Source organism: Macaca mulatta, chromosome 17 (genome assembly GCF_049350105.2).
Source record: "Macaca mulatta isolate MMU2019108-1 chromosome 17, T2T-MMU8v2.0, whole genome shotgun sequence".
In the NCBI taxonomy this organism is placed as follows: Eukaryota; Metazoa; Chordata; class Mammalia; order Primates; family Cercopithecidae; genus Macaca; species Macaca mulatta.
Window position 1 is genome coordinate 2,203,059 of NC_133422.1, and position 17,656 is coordinate 2,220,714.

The 17,656-nt window shown below is 37.1% G+C and overlaps 1 protein-coding gene across 1 annotated transcript in view; it reads left to right on the forward strand.

Moving 5' to 3' along the window:
* The window catches only part of TPTE2 (transmembrane phosphoinositide 3-phosphatase and tensin homolog 2), an 87,926-nt gene that overhangs the window by 18,983 nt on the left and 51,287 nt on the right, over nt 1-17,656 (forward strand). The window contains exon 10 of the mRNA XM_077973768.1: nt 4,370-4,429. Coding sequence (XP_077829894.1) covers nt 4,370-4,429 — 60 coding nt within the window. The remainder of the gene's footprint in view (nt 1-4,369; nt 4,430-17,656) is intronic.

The following is a 17,656-nucleotide window of genomic DNA, read 5'->3' on the forward strand; positions in this document are numbered from 1 at the left end:
CCCTCTCCCAAGTGGGAGAGGCCCCTAAGCCTCTGAGCAGCTGATACACCCCCAGGTCAACAGAGTGACTATGAGCCCATGCTCAGGACCTGAGAAACAGCCCTGCAGGCCCCATCCACCACAGACATGCTCCTGGCCTGCCCAGGAGCCCTCTGCCTTTACTAAGGGCCTGAAAAACAGTCCCACAGGCTGCCCCCAGCAGGCACACCACTGAGTGGGCCTTGCACCTGTGTCTCAGACGTGAGAGACAAGCAACTGTGTATGCCCAAGTCTCAGGGCCAAGAAACAACCCTGGGAGCTTACTCTGGCCAGCATACCCTCAGGCCAGCTAAGCAGCCACATACCTATGTCCCAGGTTGAGGAACATCGTGGGTCATAGCAGCATTCTCCTGGGCTTCCCCTGGCAGGCACCACCCAGGCCACCTGAGCAGCAGTGTGCCCACATCCTGAGCTAGAATAGCCCTATGGACTACCCCCAGCAGATACACATCCAGGACAGTTGAGAAGTCATTTGACTGTATCCCAGGCCAGAGAAACACCCCCTCTTGGGCAGTCCTGGCAAAGATACCTTCAGTCCAGCTTAGCAGCCATGCAGCTATATATTTGGCCTATGAGTTTCCCCCAGCAGACTGGCCCCAGGCCAGATGAGCAGTTGTGTACCCACATACCAGATATGAGAAACAGCCCTTCAGGCCACTCCGGGAGTGCATGCTTCCAGGCCAGGCAAACAGCTGTGTGCCTGCATCCTGGGCCTGAGAAACTGTCCTGCAAGGCACATCTGGCTGGCATGTCTTGGTTGAGCAACTGCATCCCCATGCTCCTGGCTAGAGTGACAGCACCATGGCCAGCCACATAAAGCCATACTCCAAGTTTTCTGATCCACTGTATGCCTGCACACACCCCTACCCTGAGAAACAGCCCAGTGAGCCCACCCTTGGCAAAGCTGCACCACATCACCACAAATTTCCTTAGCCTAGGCCACTGAGTAACTTGCAAATGTTACTAGTGTGGGTCACAGCTGAATTAACTACATGGAGACTACACTTACTGCATCCATGTAAAACCAGGGCCAATATACCCCAATGAACTGACATCCAAGACCCATTCATACAAATAAATTCATACAAGTAAAGCTACTCCATAAAATTGGAAAAGGTGACTTTTACACCAGATGCATAGAAATCAACATAGAAACACACCAACCATGAAATGCAAGCAAACATGTCACCTACAAAGGGAAATAATCATTATCCAGTAATAGACCCCAATCATAAATATATGAAATGACAGAAAAAAGAATAATCTTAAGGAGACTCAGTGAGATATAAGGTAATACACATAGACCAGTCAATGAAAACAGGATTTGAAAGAGAAATTCAGTAAAGATACATATATCATAAAAAGAACCAACAGAAGCCCTAAGAGCTAAACAGTTCAAGGGATGAAATGAAAAAATACAATCAATGGCTTTATAGACAAGATCAAGCAGAATAAATGATTTCTGAACTTGAAGACAAGTCCTTTGAAATAACACAGGCAGGCAAAAAAGAATGAAAAAGCCTACAGGATTTATGGGACACCATTACTTTGATCAAATATTCATATTATGGGCATTCCAGAAGGAAAAGTGAAGAGAAGATATGAGGAAAACATATTTAATAAAATAAGAGCATAAAAATTCCTAACTCTTGAAAGAGAGCTAGACATCTAGTTTCAGGAAGATCAAAGAACCCCAAATACATTCAACCCAGACATTATAATCAAATTGTGAAAAATCAAAGACAAAGATTTTTTAAAATAGCAGAGAGAAGTAAGACACTTATAATGGAATCCCCATTAGACTAACAGCTGATTTCTCAGCAGAAACCTTAGGCTAGAAGAGAATGGGATGATATATTTGAAGTTCTGAAAGAAAAAAAAACTTTCAGCCAAGAATACTATACCCAGCACAGCTATCCTTTACAAATGAAGAAGACATAAAATCTGTCATAGATAAACAAAAACAAAGATAATTCATCACTACTAGACCAACCTTACAAGAAATGCCCAAGGGAGTCTTACATCTGGAAGTAAAAAGATGATAACCACTATCATAAAAACATGCAAAACTTTAAGTCACTGTTAGAGTCAATACATAAAGGAGAAAGAAAGGAATGAAACCTTATCACTACAGAAAACTACCCAACTTCAAAAGTAAACAGGAAGAAAGGAACAAAACATACAAAACAACCAGAAAACAATAAAATGTTGGAAGTAACTCCTCACCTACCAATAATAACTTTGAATGTCAATAGATTAAATACACCATGAAGGATATAGACTTGCTGAGTGGATTAAAAAATAAGACCCAACTATATTTTATCTAAAATAAACTCACCTTACCTGTAAAGAAACACATAGACTGAAAATGAAGGGAAGGAAAAAGATATTCCATGCAAATGGAAGCCAAAAGTGAGCAGAAATAGCTATACTTGTATCAGACAAAACAGACTTCAAGTTAAAAACCATAAAAAGTGACAAACAAAATTATTATGTAATAATAAAGGGTTCCATTCAGCAAGAAATATAACAATTATAATATGTGTATAATTGTAAATATGTATGCACTCAAACACCAGAGCACCTAGACATATAAAGTGAATATCTAGATCTAAAGAGGGAGATAGACCCAGTTACAGTAAGAGTTGGGCACTTCAGTATCTCACGCTCAGCATTGGACAAATCATCTTGACAGAAAATCAACAAAGAAACATAGACTTAAACTCCACCATAGACCAAATGGACATAACAAACATTTACAGAACATCCACCTAACAGCTGCAGAATACACATTCTTTTCATCAGCACATGAAACATTATCCAAGATAGACCATATGTTAGGCTACAAAACAAGTCTCAACAAATTTTTAAAAATTGAAATTATTTCAGGTATCTTATCTTACCACAATGGAATAAAACTAGACATTCATAACAAGAGGAACATTCAAAACTATACAGTCATATGGAAATTAAACAACATGCCCTTGAGTTACAATGAGTGAAGAAAGAAATTAAGAATGAAATTTAAAAATTCCTTGAAACAAATGTAACTAGAAACACAACATACCAAAACATAGGGGACACAGCAAAAGCAGTTATTAAGAAGTATGTTTTTAGCAATAAATGCCTAGATCAAAAAAAACTAGAAAACTTTCAAATAAGGTACTGAACAATTCTACCTCAAGAAACTAGAATAGTAAGAACAAACCAAACCCCAAATTATTAAAGGGAAATAAATAATGAAGAACAAACAGAAATAAACAAATTTGAGGCAAAAATTACAAAAGGTTAACAAAAAGCAGGTTTACAAATATCAACAAACTTAGCTAGACTAAGAAAAAGAGAAGACACAAGTAAATTCAGAAACAAAAAAAGAGACATCATAACAGATATGACAGAAATAAAAAGAATTATTAGAGACTTATGAACAACTCTACAATAAATTTGAAAACCTAGAGGAAGTGGACAAAACCCTTGACGCATACAACCTACCGAGACTAAACCAAGAAGAAATAGAAAACCTGAACAGACCATAAGCAAGTAATGAGATTGAATCAGTAATAAAAAGGCTTTCAAGAAAGTCCAGGACCTGATGGCTTCACCACTTAATTCTCACTTGTGAAAGGAAGAGTCATTTGCTACAGCAAACTTCATTGTTGTCCTATCTTAAGAAATTGCCTCAACCACCCCGACCATTGGCAGCCACCACTCTGATCAATCAGCAGCCATCAACATGGAGGCAACACCCTCCACCAGCAAAAAGACTATGACTTGCTACAGGCTCAGGTTATCATTAGCATTTTTTAACCAATAACGTAGTTTTGAATTAAGGTATGTACATAAGTTTTTGAACATAATGCCATTGCAAACTTAACAGGCTATAGTGTAGGGTAAACATAACTTTCACATGCACAGGGAAACCAAAACATTTGTGTGAGTTGCTTAATGCAGTTTTTGCTTTATTGCAGTGGTCTGGAATGAAACCCACAATGTCTTTGAGATATGTCTATACACATTATTTATATATTATACATCTGTAGACATGTTCTTTTATATATCTTTATATGCATATATATAGAAAGAGAGATAGAAAAGAAGACAAAAATATGGAAAATTCAGTGTTGGGAGTATCCATGAGGAAAGAGTTTCTGGTTAATGATTGTAATTTTCTTTCTTAAATATTAGATCTTCCAGTGAGCTGAGTCATGTTTACTATATCCTTTAGATTCATGGGATTCTTGTTATTCAAATATATTTTCCATCACTATTTTGTGTAGCAAATATCTAATGATATATTTTTGCTTTTTTTTTTTTTTTTTGGTGGCTAAAGTATGTTAGAACGACTTTCCAAGTTTGAAGTTGAAGATGCTGAAAATGTTGCTTCATATGAGTAAGTCAGTTTGAAGTTTGAAAGGAGGGAGCCATTGGTGGATCTCTTGTCTTTAAACAGGGCTTACACTGAGGCCAGAAGGAAAAAGGGAAACTATGGAAAGATATCAAAATGTATGGGTGGGAAGGTACACCATATTTACTCCAGTTGAATTCTTAGACAAGTATTATTTTGAAAAAAAAATTCCATCCATTCAGAAATAAATGTTCTTCTAGCTTGAAAATGTAGAAAGTATTCTTAGAAGAAATTAATTCCATTAAAAGTTTTTAAAAAAAAAACAGGGATGCAGAATGCTACTTAATTCATCACTAGTGAACATTTCTCATTTTTACTGGGTATTGTGTGATTCCCAGTTTTGTAGATTTTGCCTATGAGCAAGTGGTATTGATAGCAAAAGCAAACATGTTTTGCTGACTAACAACCTCTTTATGCTCATTGGGATTTTATTCTTATTTGTTTCTAATCTCACTAGAGTACTTCCTGTTGCACTGACCTGAAGGCATTTTATCATGTACTCACTGTAATGAAACAATACATTCTTAAACCGTCTTGTGTCTGAACTGCAGACATATTCAGGAGATTTTTCTTCTGCTTCTTTCTTGCCCAGTTGTATAACCATTTGCCAGCTTGGGTCAATGCTGGAGAGGAAGTACTGCCATAGAGGAAGTTAACTCGCCATAGTTGTAAGCTGTTGGTGTCTAAACAAAGATTGGAAACAAACAGGGCAAATACAAATAGTTCTTCAAATTACCCTGAATTTGCCACTGAATTAAACTGTGTGTCTGCAAATTAGCTATACATTTTCTGTAATGGAGCTGCCCAGGGCTGAAGCAAAATTAGACAGATTAAGCAAGGCAAGCATTTCCTTCTTTCTCCACTCCAAACAAAATAAAGCAGATTTTCATTTCATTTTATTTTTAAATTACAAAGTCTCATTACATAGATATAGGAGGAATTTGCAGTAGTCCCTGTGAGAAATGCTGGTGTTTCATACCAGGGGGATGATCTTGGATTTATAGTAAAAGCTGGAATCAGTGCTGGGCTTTGACATCATATATTCATTCACCTGATACTCAGCAAGTCACTAAACCTCTTTAACTTTCAGATTATTCAAATGTAAACTGGTTATGATGCTATCTATGTACTGGATATTGTATTGTAAAAAATTAGTAATAAAACTAAAATAACATGCAAAAATACTTTGAAAACTCTGTAGCTCTGTGAATAGGTTTTATTCTAAAAACTGAAAATAACGTAAGAGTTCATTAAAGGAAAATCAGAAAATACAATCAACAAATCTACCCACCTATAGTCATTCTTAAACTTGGATGCATGCACTTCTAAGTTCTTTAAGCATATACTTTTTTTGTTTACAGGTATGAGACCATACTTGTTATTATTCTTTTGTAAATAACCTTATTACTTTATGACATCATGACTATATTTTTTTGTTAATACATATTCATGTGCACTTACAACATTATTTGTAACAGTTGTGTAATATTTCATGGTGTAGATGTGCTATAATTCATTTAATAGTCAGATATTGCTGAACAATTAAGTTGTTTTTACAAGTTTTTAAGTGTTACAAAAAATGAATATATTTGAGGCTAAATCTCTGTATATTGTTGGTTATTTGCTTGTTATAAATTCTCAGAAGTGGAAAGTCTGTGTCAAAGGGAATGATTGTGACACTATTGATATTGATATGTGCTTTAACATCAAGATGCAAAGTGTACATTTCTCCCCTCCCACACTTAGCACTAGCCATCATTGATTTATTTGATATTAGTAAATATATTTGTTTTAATGCACATTCTTGACACACCTTCATTTACCCTTTCTAAGTTAATATTTCATCATTTGCAAACTACCTTTGCCCAGTTAAAATTGGAGCGTTTTTCTGTCTTTGGACTGAAAAGTTAAATCTATTGATCTTTTTTCTATTTTATGTAATATAAGTAATTTCTCCCAGGTTGTCTTGCTTTTCACTATATAAAAGTATTTAATCTTCATGTAATCAAATGTATCTGTACTTTTCTTTGTGATTTTGCCTTTAATGTTATTCTCAGAAAGTCCTTCTTACCCCAAAATTTTAAATATATTCACCAAAATTTCTGTTTTGAATTTATTTTCTTCATTTAAATAAAATATCTGCCCTGAATTTACTTTGTCTTAAGGTATAAAGTGTAGAAATTTACTTTTCTTCTAAGTGACTCATAGTTTTCTCAGCATGAAAATGTCATCCCCCTGTATTGTCCTTACCCTGTTTTAGTGATCTAGAGTGAGCAGGAAAACGAGAGTCACTACAGTGTTTTTAGTGCTTTGCATCACGGCCACCTCCCTACCCCCAGAGTCTGTACCAGAGAAAAATGTGTCCAATGGGAGAGATAGCACCTGCCTCCAATACAAATCCCACTTCATTAAACATGGTCTTGTTAGTGTCATGTAGCTCCCACCTTCTATTGATAAAAAATAAGTCATGTTCATAGTTAGTATTTGTGCTTTTAATTGAACTTTGATATTGATATTGGAACTTTTAGTGTGTTAAGGTTTAGTATCTCATATCTGTTTCTGTCTCTCTCTTTTTTTTTTCCCTGAGCCGGAGTCTTGCTCTGTCACCCGGCTGGAGTGCAGTGGCGCCATCTCAGCTCACTGCAACTTTGGCCTCCCAGGTTCAAGAGATTCTCCTGCCTCAGCCTCTCGAGTAGCTGAGACTACAGGCACGCACCACCACGCCCAGCTAATTTTTTGTATTTTTAGTAGAGACGGAGTTTCACCATGTTGGCCAGGATGGTCTCAATCTCTTGACCTCGCGATCTGCCTGCCTTGGCCACCCAGAGTGCTGGGATTACGGATGTGAGCCACCGTGCCTGGCCTCTGTCTCTTTATTTTTAAATTGTCATTTAAATTTAGTTTTTGTCTCTCGCGTATAGCACGTAATGCCTTTAATTTCAAAGTTATCTGAGAGTATTTCTCAATATGCAATATGAGAGTAATATGTTTGTATTTATGATTTCTGGTATGTTTGGTTTTATTTATCATCTTTTTCTTTATTAAAAATACTTTGATATTTTCTTTTTAAATTGGTCTATATTTTGCTATTGATTTGTTTTTATCCCTTGCATTTTTTATTGATATGCAAGTCAGAAGCCCATTTCCAGTCTATCAATGTTTATATTTAAACATATAGAAAACATAATTATATCATTTTTCTCCATCATTATCAAGAATAAAACTGGACTTATACCTGTGAAAGATAAGAAACGCAACCTGCCTTTACTTCTGTCTTCTTCCACACCTTGAATCCTAGTGTAAGAATGCCTAAAAATTCAAATCAATACTATTATTCATGATTTTATATGATTTATCTTTACTTCTAGAATCATTTATTTACATTTTCACCTGCTACATTTTTATGCTACATTAACAATTATTATTTAGACTTACCTAATTCTGAGTTTATATTATTTACCATCTTTTCTCTGTAAGTCATCTTCCTTAATTCCATATTCTTGATGTTGATTCATTGCTCAGCTGACTCAAGCACTCTGAGTAATTGTTTTTAGGAAAGGTACATGGAGGCTGTGCTTTGAGTTGCTGCATGTTGGAGTGTCTGTCTATTGCTCCCGAGTGTGAACAGTACTTTTCCTGGATATGGATTTATTGAGTCAGTTATTTCCCTGCAAACTGCACATAACTGCTTGAAGCTGCATTTACATAATACACTTTTTTTAACCGAAAAAGTCTCAATTGTATATTTACTTGGTATAGTTTCAGTGGACACTGAAACAGATTAAGGGGCTAAAGCCACCCAAGCCACTCCTTCATGCCTTCGTAATCTGTCAGGCTTGGTTCTGTATGGTGACATTGTCAAGTGAGTTCAGATTTATGACATTTCCTTGATACCCAGAGATCCAGTAGACTGTGTGGGATCAGAGGTTCTTGTAGTAAGAGAATGGCAACTTGAGGAGAGAGTTCACCTCTTTTGGCCAATTGATCCTCCATCTACATCAGCCTTAACTCTCCAAGCCTGGGCGGAGGTGGTGGAGAGGGGAAGATTAGAAGGATTGGGGATTTCCTTTATCTCAGGTTAACCTAACATCATTCAGCAAAGGCCAATTTTTTTTTTTAACTTTTATTTTTAGGTTTGGAGGTACATGAGAGGTTTGTTACATAGGTAAACATATGTCAGGGAGGTTTTTTTTTTACATATTATTTCATCATCCAGGTATTAAGCTCAGTACCCAAATAATTATCTTCTCTGCTCCTCTCTCTCCTGCTGCCCTCCCCACTTAAGTAGACCCCAGTGTCTATTTCTTTCTTTGTGTTCATAAGTCCTTATGATTTAGCTACCACTGATAGGTGAGAACATTCAGTATCTGGTTTTCTGTTTCTGCACTAGTTTGCTAAGGATGATAGCCTCCAGCTCCATCCATGTTCCCACAAAAGACATGATCTCATTCTTTTTTTATGGCTGCATAGTATTCCGTGGTATATATGTGCCATATTTTCTTTATCCAATCTGTCATTGATGGATACCTAGGTTGATTCCATGTCTTTGCTGTTGTAAATAGTGCTGCAGCGAGCATTCATATGCATGTATCTTTATAGTAGAATGATTTATATTCCTCTGGGTATATACCCAGTAATGGGATTGCTCAGTCAAATAGTAGTTCTGCTTTTAGCTCTTCAAGGTATTGCCATACTGCTCTTTACGATGGTTGAACTAATTTACACTCCCACCAACAATGTATAAGTGTTCCCTTTTCTCTGCAACCTTGCCAGCATCTGTTATTTTTTGACTTTTTAGTAATAGCCATTCTGACTGGTGTGAAATGGTATCTCATTGTGGTTTTGATTTGCATTTCTCTAATCTGTGATATTGAGCTTTTGTTCATATGCTTGTTGGCCACATGTATGTCTTTTGAGAAATGTCTGTTCATGTCAAGGGCCAATTTTGGCAGTGCCCAGTTCTGCTCAGTATCTGCCCTCTTTGTTCTGCAGTCTTAGGCACAGGCTGTGAGCGTTGTCTTAGGATTCATGGCTCTCAGGGTGGAATTTGAGTCCTGTGTTGGAGGCTTCAGTGTGACAGAAACTTCCTGAAGACTTCTCCTGAAGAGCCTCCAACACAGGAGGCTTCAGCAGGACAGAAGAATTGTTCCTCATCAGCTACCTTGTCTCCAGCCATAAGGTAAAATGAGGCATTATTGGAGTCTCCAAACAGGTTCTCCTTCCTTTGATTAATGGAAGGAGCCCAGTCTTTCGGGTGTTTCTCCTTTGAAGTATATCTTACTAAAATGTCTTACCTCTGAAGTTCATTTGCAACCTTAAATGCGACTCTTGCTAATGTGTATCTGTTCACTAGGTGTCTCGTTTGAAGAGATGACAAGAGCATCATTTACTCCCTATGCTCATTCCCAAAATGCCTTATTTTATTGCGGTGGAAACTGAGATCTGGCCAAAGTTTGATGACTTGCCCAGGCCGGCATTAAAATACAGTTCTCTTCTACCACCCTTTTCTGTCTTCATGCTATACTCCTTGAGTTGATGAGCACAAGTTTAAGTTTAGTATTGCCATAAAGTTGGGGTTGGGGCTTTGCATGCAACGGAAATGGTACTAAACATCCAAAGTTTACTGTCTTATTTGCATATATTCTGGATAGCAAAGGAAAATACTTATGGAACAGAAAGAATAGAATTTTAGCTATTAGTAAAAAGCATTTTGTCATACAACTTCTGAATAACTTTCTTTTAAAATTGTATTTATAAAGGCCTTTGTTTTTTGGTTAAATTTACAATATATGTTAGAAGAAATCTGATTAATTTTATTTTTACTTCTTTTTGCAGCACCAAGATTAAGAAAATTGTGCGTTCAATTGTATCATCCTTTGCATTTGGGTATGTGAGACATAGAAAACACCATGTATTAAATATATCTGAGACTTGACTGGGCATGGTGGCTCACCCCTGTAATCCCAGCACTCTGGGAGGCCGAAGTGGGCGGATCACCTGAAGTCAGGAGTTCAAGACCAGCCTGGCTAACGTGGTGAAACCCCATCTCTACTAAAAATACAAAAAGAAGGCACAGGTTGCAGTGAGCTGAAATTGCACCATTGCACTGCAGCCTGGGCGACAGAGCAATACTCCATCTTTTAAAAAAAGAAAAAAAAAATATGTATATATATATATATATATATATATATATATATATATATGAGACTTAATACTTCAATGAGAAAGACTGAAATAAAAAAACAAAAAAGCATTTCCACTGTCCATCAGTTGCTAAGTAGCCATGTGCCCCATCTAATGTAATCTAATTTATCATGGAATTTTGGTTTAAGCTGGACATTAAAACTTGCAAATAAATGGCTTTTGCCTAAGATTAATAGTAACTTATTAATATTGTTTTTCTTCCATCTGTAAAAGTAACATTAATGAAAATCAAATGTTAAAATTCTATAATTATTAGTAAAGTGTTTTATTAAGTACCTTATACATCTAGAATTACTCTTTAATTCTGGAAACAGTTTACTTAGACTCTTCTCTACATAAGAGTAAGATTTCATACTATGATACAGATTTATGCAATGTAATTGTTTCCTTTTGAATTAATACTATTTTAATTTGAGCTGCAAGTTTTTAAAAAACTACTTCGAAGACTAATTCATCTTCATAGATAAGGCAAATAGTCTAATCAGTTTATGGAGAATGTATTTAGAATATGTAACAGCAAGTGGCAGGAGGTACTTTAGAGTTCAAGACTCATGTGCCCATCACTATGCTAGAAGCACCCATAAATATGGAATCATGTACTTGTTGAGAATGTCACTGATGAAAAATCTTGGTCTTTTATGAGCATATGTTACTCATGCTTTCATTTGGTTTTTATTAATAAATTCTTTAGAATTATCCAGATTGAGGGTTTATTTTTTATGAGAAATTGGTATAAATTTCTTATGACATTCTCAAATTTTAAGAAGAATTTACAAACAGACACAGGTGATTTTAATTCAGTTTTACTTTTCTATTGAGGTGATGGTCTGATGTGTCTACTATAAAAGGGCATGATAATATCTTGTGAAGTCGTTTGGTGAAAATTTTGTTTATTAAGAACTGCTTCTGGCCGGGCGCGGTGGCTCACGCCTGTAATCCCAGCACTTTGGGAGGCCGAGGCGGGCGGATCACAAGGTCAGGAGATCGAGACCACGGTGAAACCCCGTCTCTACTAAAAATATAAAAAATTAGCCGGGCGCGGTTGTGGGCGCCTGTAGTCCCAGCTACTCGGGAGGCTGAGGCAGGAGAATGGCGTGAACCCGGGAGGCGGAGCTTGCAGTGAGCCGAGATCGCGCCACTGCACTCCAGCCTGGGCTGGGCGACAGAGCGAGACTCCGTCTCAAAAAAAAAAAAAAAAAAAAAAAAAACTGCTTCTATTCGGTCAAAACAGTGACTTTCTGAGATTCTAAGGCATTACAGTTTTTCCTGCCACTGGGCAACTTAATACTAAATAATAACATTTTGGTACCTGATCAGTGGCCTAAATATAGTATAGCTATAGGGACAAAAGCCCCTTTATCTTTGCATTCATTTATTTATTTATTTATTTATTTATTTATTTATTTTAGAATATTTGGAGTCTTCCTGGTCTTACTGGATGTCACTCTCCTCCTTGCCGACCTAATTTTCAATGATAGCAAACTTTATATTCCTTTGGTGTATCGTTCTATTTCTCTAGCTATTGCCTTATTTTTTCTCATGGATGTTCTTCTTCGAGTATTTGTTGAAGGGTAAGTTTGATTATTTTTATAATGCATTAAGCTATTTTGTACTTTTATAAGAATCACTGTGGGAGGCTGAGGTGGGAGGACCCCAAGGTCAGGAGTTAGAGACAATCCTGGCCAACATGGTGAATCCTTGTCTCTACTAAAAATAGAAAAATTAGCTGGGCATGGTGGTGGGTGCCTGTAATCCCAGCTGCTTGGGAGGCTGAGGCAGGAAAATCATTTGAACCTGAGAGGCAGAAGTTGCACTGAGCCGAGATCACGCCATTGCACTCTAGCCTGGGTGACAGGGCGAGACTCCATCTCAAAGACAAAACAAAACAAAAAAGAACAGAAGCATTTTAAAATAATTCACAGGAGCATTCACCACCAACTGACTTAAGAGCCTTTGGGCCTTATGAGAACATTGGCGGTAGTGTGGCAGTACCGCCATGGCCTGTGTTTGAGGTGGCCGTGGATTGATGCTCTTCTGCCTTTGGAGAGGGGTAGAAAGAGTAGGAGGGACTGCATCTTGTGGTTTGAGTGACAGCTCAGCAATAGCACAATAAAATACTAGGTAGACTTTTAAAGTTTTTGATCTAGACCCTGATTCCCAGACAGCGCCTTTGGATCCACCCACAGGCTGGGAGAACTTGCCATCCTGAAGAGAAGGACACAGGCCTGGCTGTTTTTACCATGTGATGCCTGTAGAGCCCCACGTCCTTCAGCAAACTTATGCAATAGCTAAGGAGAGGCTACAGCAGGTCTTGGGCAAGACCCAGTGCTGTGCTGGCCTTAGGTCTGACCCAGTGTAGTCACAGTAGTGGTGGCCACAGGGGTGCTTGTGTCACTCAACCCCAAGCTTTAGGTGCCTCAGAACAGAGAGGGAGAGAGACTCTGTTTGTTTGGGAGAAAGTAAGGGAAGAGAACAAGAGTCTCTTTTTGGTAATGCAGAGAATTATCCTGGATCTTGTCCTAGGCCATTAAGCAGTACCACTATGAGTCTGCAAGAACCACAGAGTTTAGGAGGCTTGGGGTGCCCCCTAAAGCAGAGACAGCTTAGATCACAATATCCAAGTTCTTTCAAATATCTGGAAAGCCTACCCAAGAAAGATGGGTATAAACAAGCCCTGACAGTGAAAACTACAATAAATACCTAACTCTTCAATGCCCGGACACCAAAGAACATCTGCTAGCATCAACACTTTCTAGGAAAACATGACCCCACCAAATGAACTAAATAAGACACCAGGGGCCAATCCTGTAGAAACAGAGATATGTGACCTTTTAGACAAATCAAAATAGCTGTGTTGAGGAAACTCAAAGAAATTCAAGATAACACAGAGAAGGAATTCATAATTCTATTTAGATAAGTTTAACAAAGAGATTGAAATAATTTAAAAGCAGCAGAAATTCTGGAGCCAAAAAATGTAATTGGCACACCAAAGAATGCATTAGAGTCTTTTAATAGCAGAATTGATCAAGCAGAAGAAAGAATTAATGAGCTTGAAGACAGGCTATTTCAAAATACATAGAGGAGACAAAAGAAAGAATAAAAAACAATGACGCATGCCTACAGGATCTAGAAAATAGCCTCAAAAGGACAAATCTAAGTGGTATTGGCCTTAGATGGGAGGTGTAGAAAGTGTATTCAAAGGGATAGTAACAGAACTTGCCAAACCCACAGAAAGATACCAATATCCAAGTACAAGAAAGTTATAAAACACCAAGCAGATATAACTCAAAGAAGACTACCTCAAGGAATTTAATAATCACAGTCTCAAAGATCAAGGATAAAGAAAGGATCTTAAAAGCAGCAAGAGAAAAGAAACCAATATATACAATGGAGCTACAATATATCTGACAGCAGACTCTTTAGTAGAAACGTTTCAGGCCAGGAGAGAGAGGCATGACATATTGAAAGTGCTGAAGGAAAAAAACATTTACCTTGAAACAGTGTATCCGGTGAAAATATCCTTCAAAGTGAAGGAGAAAAAAAGACTTTTCCACACAAACAAAAGCTGAGGGATTTCGTCAACACCAGACCTGTCCTAGAAGAAATGCTAAAGGGAGTACTTCAATCAGAAAGACAAGGACATTAATGAGCAATAAGTAACAACCTGAAGGTATAAAATGCACTGGTAATAGTAGGTACACAGAAAAATGCAGAATGTTATAACACTGTAACTATGATGTATAAACTACTCTTATTCTAAGTAGACTAAACTATGAGCCAATCAAAAATATTAACTACAACTTTTCAAGACACAAATGGCGTAATAAGATAGAAATAACAAAAAGTTAAAAAATAGGGACCCAAATTTAAGTTGTAGAGTTTTTATTAGTTTTCTTTTTACTAGTTTATGAAAACAGTGTTATTATAAGATTAAAATAATGGATTATAAGATAGTATTTACAAGCCTCATGGTAACCTCAAACCAAAAGACATAACAATGGATACATGAAAAATAAAAAGCAAGTAACTAAATCACATCACCAGAGAAAATTACCTTCACTAATGGAAGACAAGAAGGAAAGAAGGAAGAGAAGACCCCAAAACAACCAGAAAAAAAAAAAATAACAAAATGGCAAGAGTAAGTCAGTCCTTACTTATCAATAATAATGTTAAGTGTCAGCAGACTAAAACTTTTTAATCAAAAGACAGAGTGGATGAATGGATGAAAAAACAAGACCCAGCCAGGTGTGGTGGCTCACGCCTGTAATCCCAGCACTTTGGGAGGCCAAGGCAGGTGGATCACGAGGTCAAGAGATAGAGACCATCCTGGCAAACATGGTGAAACCCTGTCTCTACTAAAAATACAAAAATTAACTGGGCATGATGGTATGCACCTGTAGTCCCAGCTACTAAGGAGGCTGAGGCAGGAGAATAGCTTGAATCCGGGAGGCAGAGGTTGCAATGAGCCGAGATGGCACCACTGCACTCCAGCCTGGTGACAGAGCAAGACTTCATCTCAAAAAAAATAAAAATAAATAAAAAAATAAAAAGACCCATTGATCTGTTGCCTACAAGAAACACTTCTCCCATAAAGACACACATAGGCTGGAAGTGGTGGCTCACTCCTGTAATCCTAGCACTTTGGGAGGCAGAGGTGGGTGGTTTACTGGAGGTCAGGAGTTCAAGACCAGCCTGGCCAGTATGATGAAACCCCATCTCTACTAAAAATACGAAAATTAGTTGGGTGTGGTGACCGGGCGCCTGTAATTTTAGCTACTCATGAGGCTAAGGCAGGAGAATCACTTGAACCTGGGAGGCAGAGGTTGCAGTGAGCTGAGATCATGCCACTGCATTCCAGCCTGGGTGACAGAGTGAGACTCAGTCTCAAAAAAAAAAAAAAAAAAAGCAAAACAAAAACCAAAAAAATGCCAATATATCTGATAAATATTGATGCAAAAATCCTCAACAAGATACTAGAAAACTGAATTCAACAATATATGGGAAAGATCATTCATCATGACAAGTGGGATGTACCTCTGGGATGCAAGAATGGTTCAATGTTTGCAAATCAATCAATGCGATACATTATATCAACGCAGTAAAGGATAAAAACCATAAGATCATTTCAGTTGATGCTAAAAAGCATTTGATAAAATCCAACATCCCTTCATGGTAAACACCCTAAAAAAACTGGGTATAGAAGTAACACACCTCAACATAATAAAAACCATATATGACAGACCCACAGTCAATACCATACTGAATGGGGAAAAAAACTGAAAAGCTTTCCTCTGCAATCTAGAACACAACAAGGATGCTCACTTTTACCACTGTTATTCAACATAGTACTGGAAGTCCTAGCTAGAGCCATCATAGAAGAGAAAGAAATAAAGGGAATATAAAAAGAAATCCAAATTGGGATAGAAGAAATAAAATTATCCTTGTGTTTGCAGATGATACATTTTATTTAGAAAATACTAAAGACTCCACAAAAAACTTAGAATTGATAAATTCAGCAAAGTTGCAGGATACAAAATCAATATACAAAAATCAGTAGCATTTCTATATGTCAACAGTGAACCATTTGGAAAGGACATTTAAAAAGTGGTCCTATATACAATAGCCACAAATAAAATTAAATACCTAGAAATTAACCTAACCAAAGAAGTGTAAGACCTTTATAATGAAAATGATAAAACACTGAAGAAAGAAATTGAAGAGGACACCAAGAAATGGAAAGAGATTCCATGTTCATGGATTGGAAGAATCAATATTGTTTAAATGTCCATACTATCCAAAGCAATTTACAGATTCATTGCACTCCGTGTCAAAATATGAATGACATTCTTCACAGAAATAGAAGAAACCTAAAATTTATGTGGAGCCACAAAAGACCCAGAATAGCCAAAGCTATTCTAAGCAAAAAGAACAAAGCTGGAGGAATCACATTACCTGACTTCAAATTATACTACAGAACTATATAACCAAAACACCATGGCACTGGCATAAAAACAGACATACAGACCACTGGAACAGAATAGAGAACCCAGAAACAAATCACACACTTACAGTGAACTCATTTTTCATAAATGTGCCAAGAACATACATTGAACAAAAGACTTCTCTTCAACAAATGGTTCTGGGAAAACTGGATATACACATACAGAATAATGCACCTAGACCCCTACCTCTCACCATATATAAATATCAAGTCAACATGGATTAAAGACTTAAATGCAAGACCTCAATGAAAGTACTATACTACAAGAGAACATTGGGACTTTGGTTGGAGCAAAAATTACTTGGGCCATACCTGACAAGCACAGGCAACCAAAGCAAAAATGGACAAATGGGATTGCATCAACTTAAAAAGCTTCTTCATAGCAAAGGAAACAATTAACAAAGTGAAGAGACAGCCCACAGAGTGGTAGAAAATATTTGCAAAGTACCCATCTGAAAAGGGATTAATAACCAGAATATGTAAGGAGCCCAAACAACTCTCTAGGAAAAAAATCTAATGATCTAACTATTTTAGTGAGCATAAGATTTGGATAGGCATTTCTCAAAAGAAAACATACATAAACAGGCATATCAAGGGATGCTTAACATTATAGATCATTAGAGAAATTGGCAGTGTAGAAAACTACAATGAGATATCATCTCACCCCAGCTAAAACTGTTTATATCCAAAAGTCAGGCAATAACAAATCCTGACAAAGATGTGAAGATAAGAGAACCCTCATACACTGTTTATGGAAATGTAAATTAGTAGAATCACTTTGGAGAACAATTTGGAGGTTCCTCAAAAAACTAAAAATAGAGCTACCATATGATCCAGCAATCCCACTGCTGAGTAGATACTCACAAGAAAGGAAATCAGTATATAGAAGAGATACCTGCATTCCCTGTTTGTTGCAGCACTGTTCCTAATAGCTAAGATTTGGAAGCAACTTGTGTCCATCAACAGATGAATGGATAAAGAAAATACAGTACATATACACAAGAGAG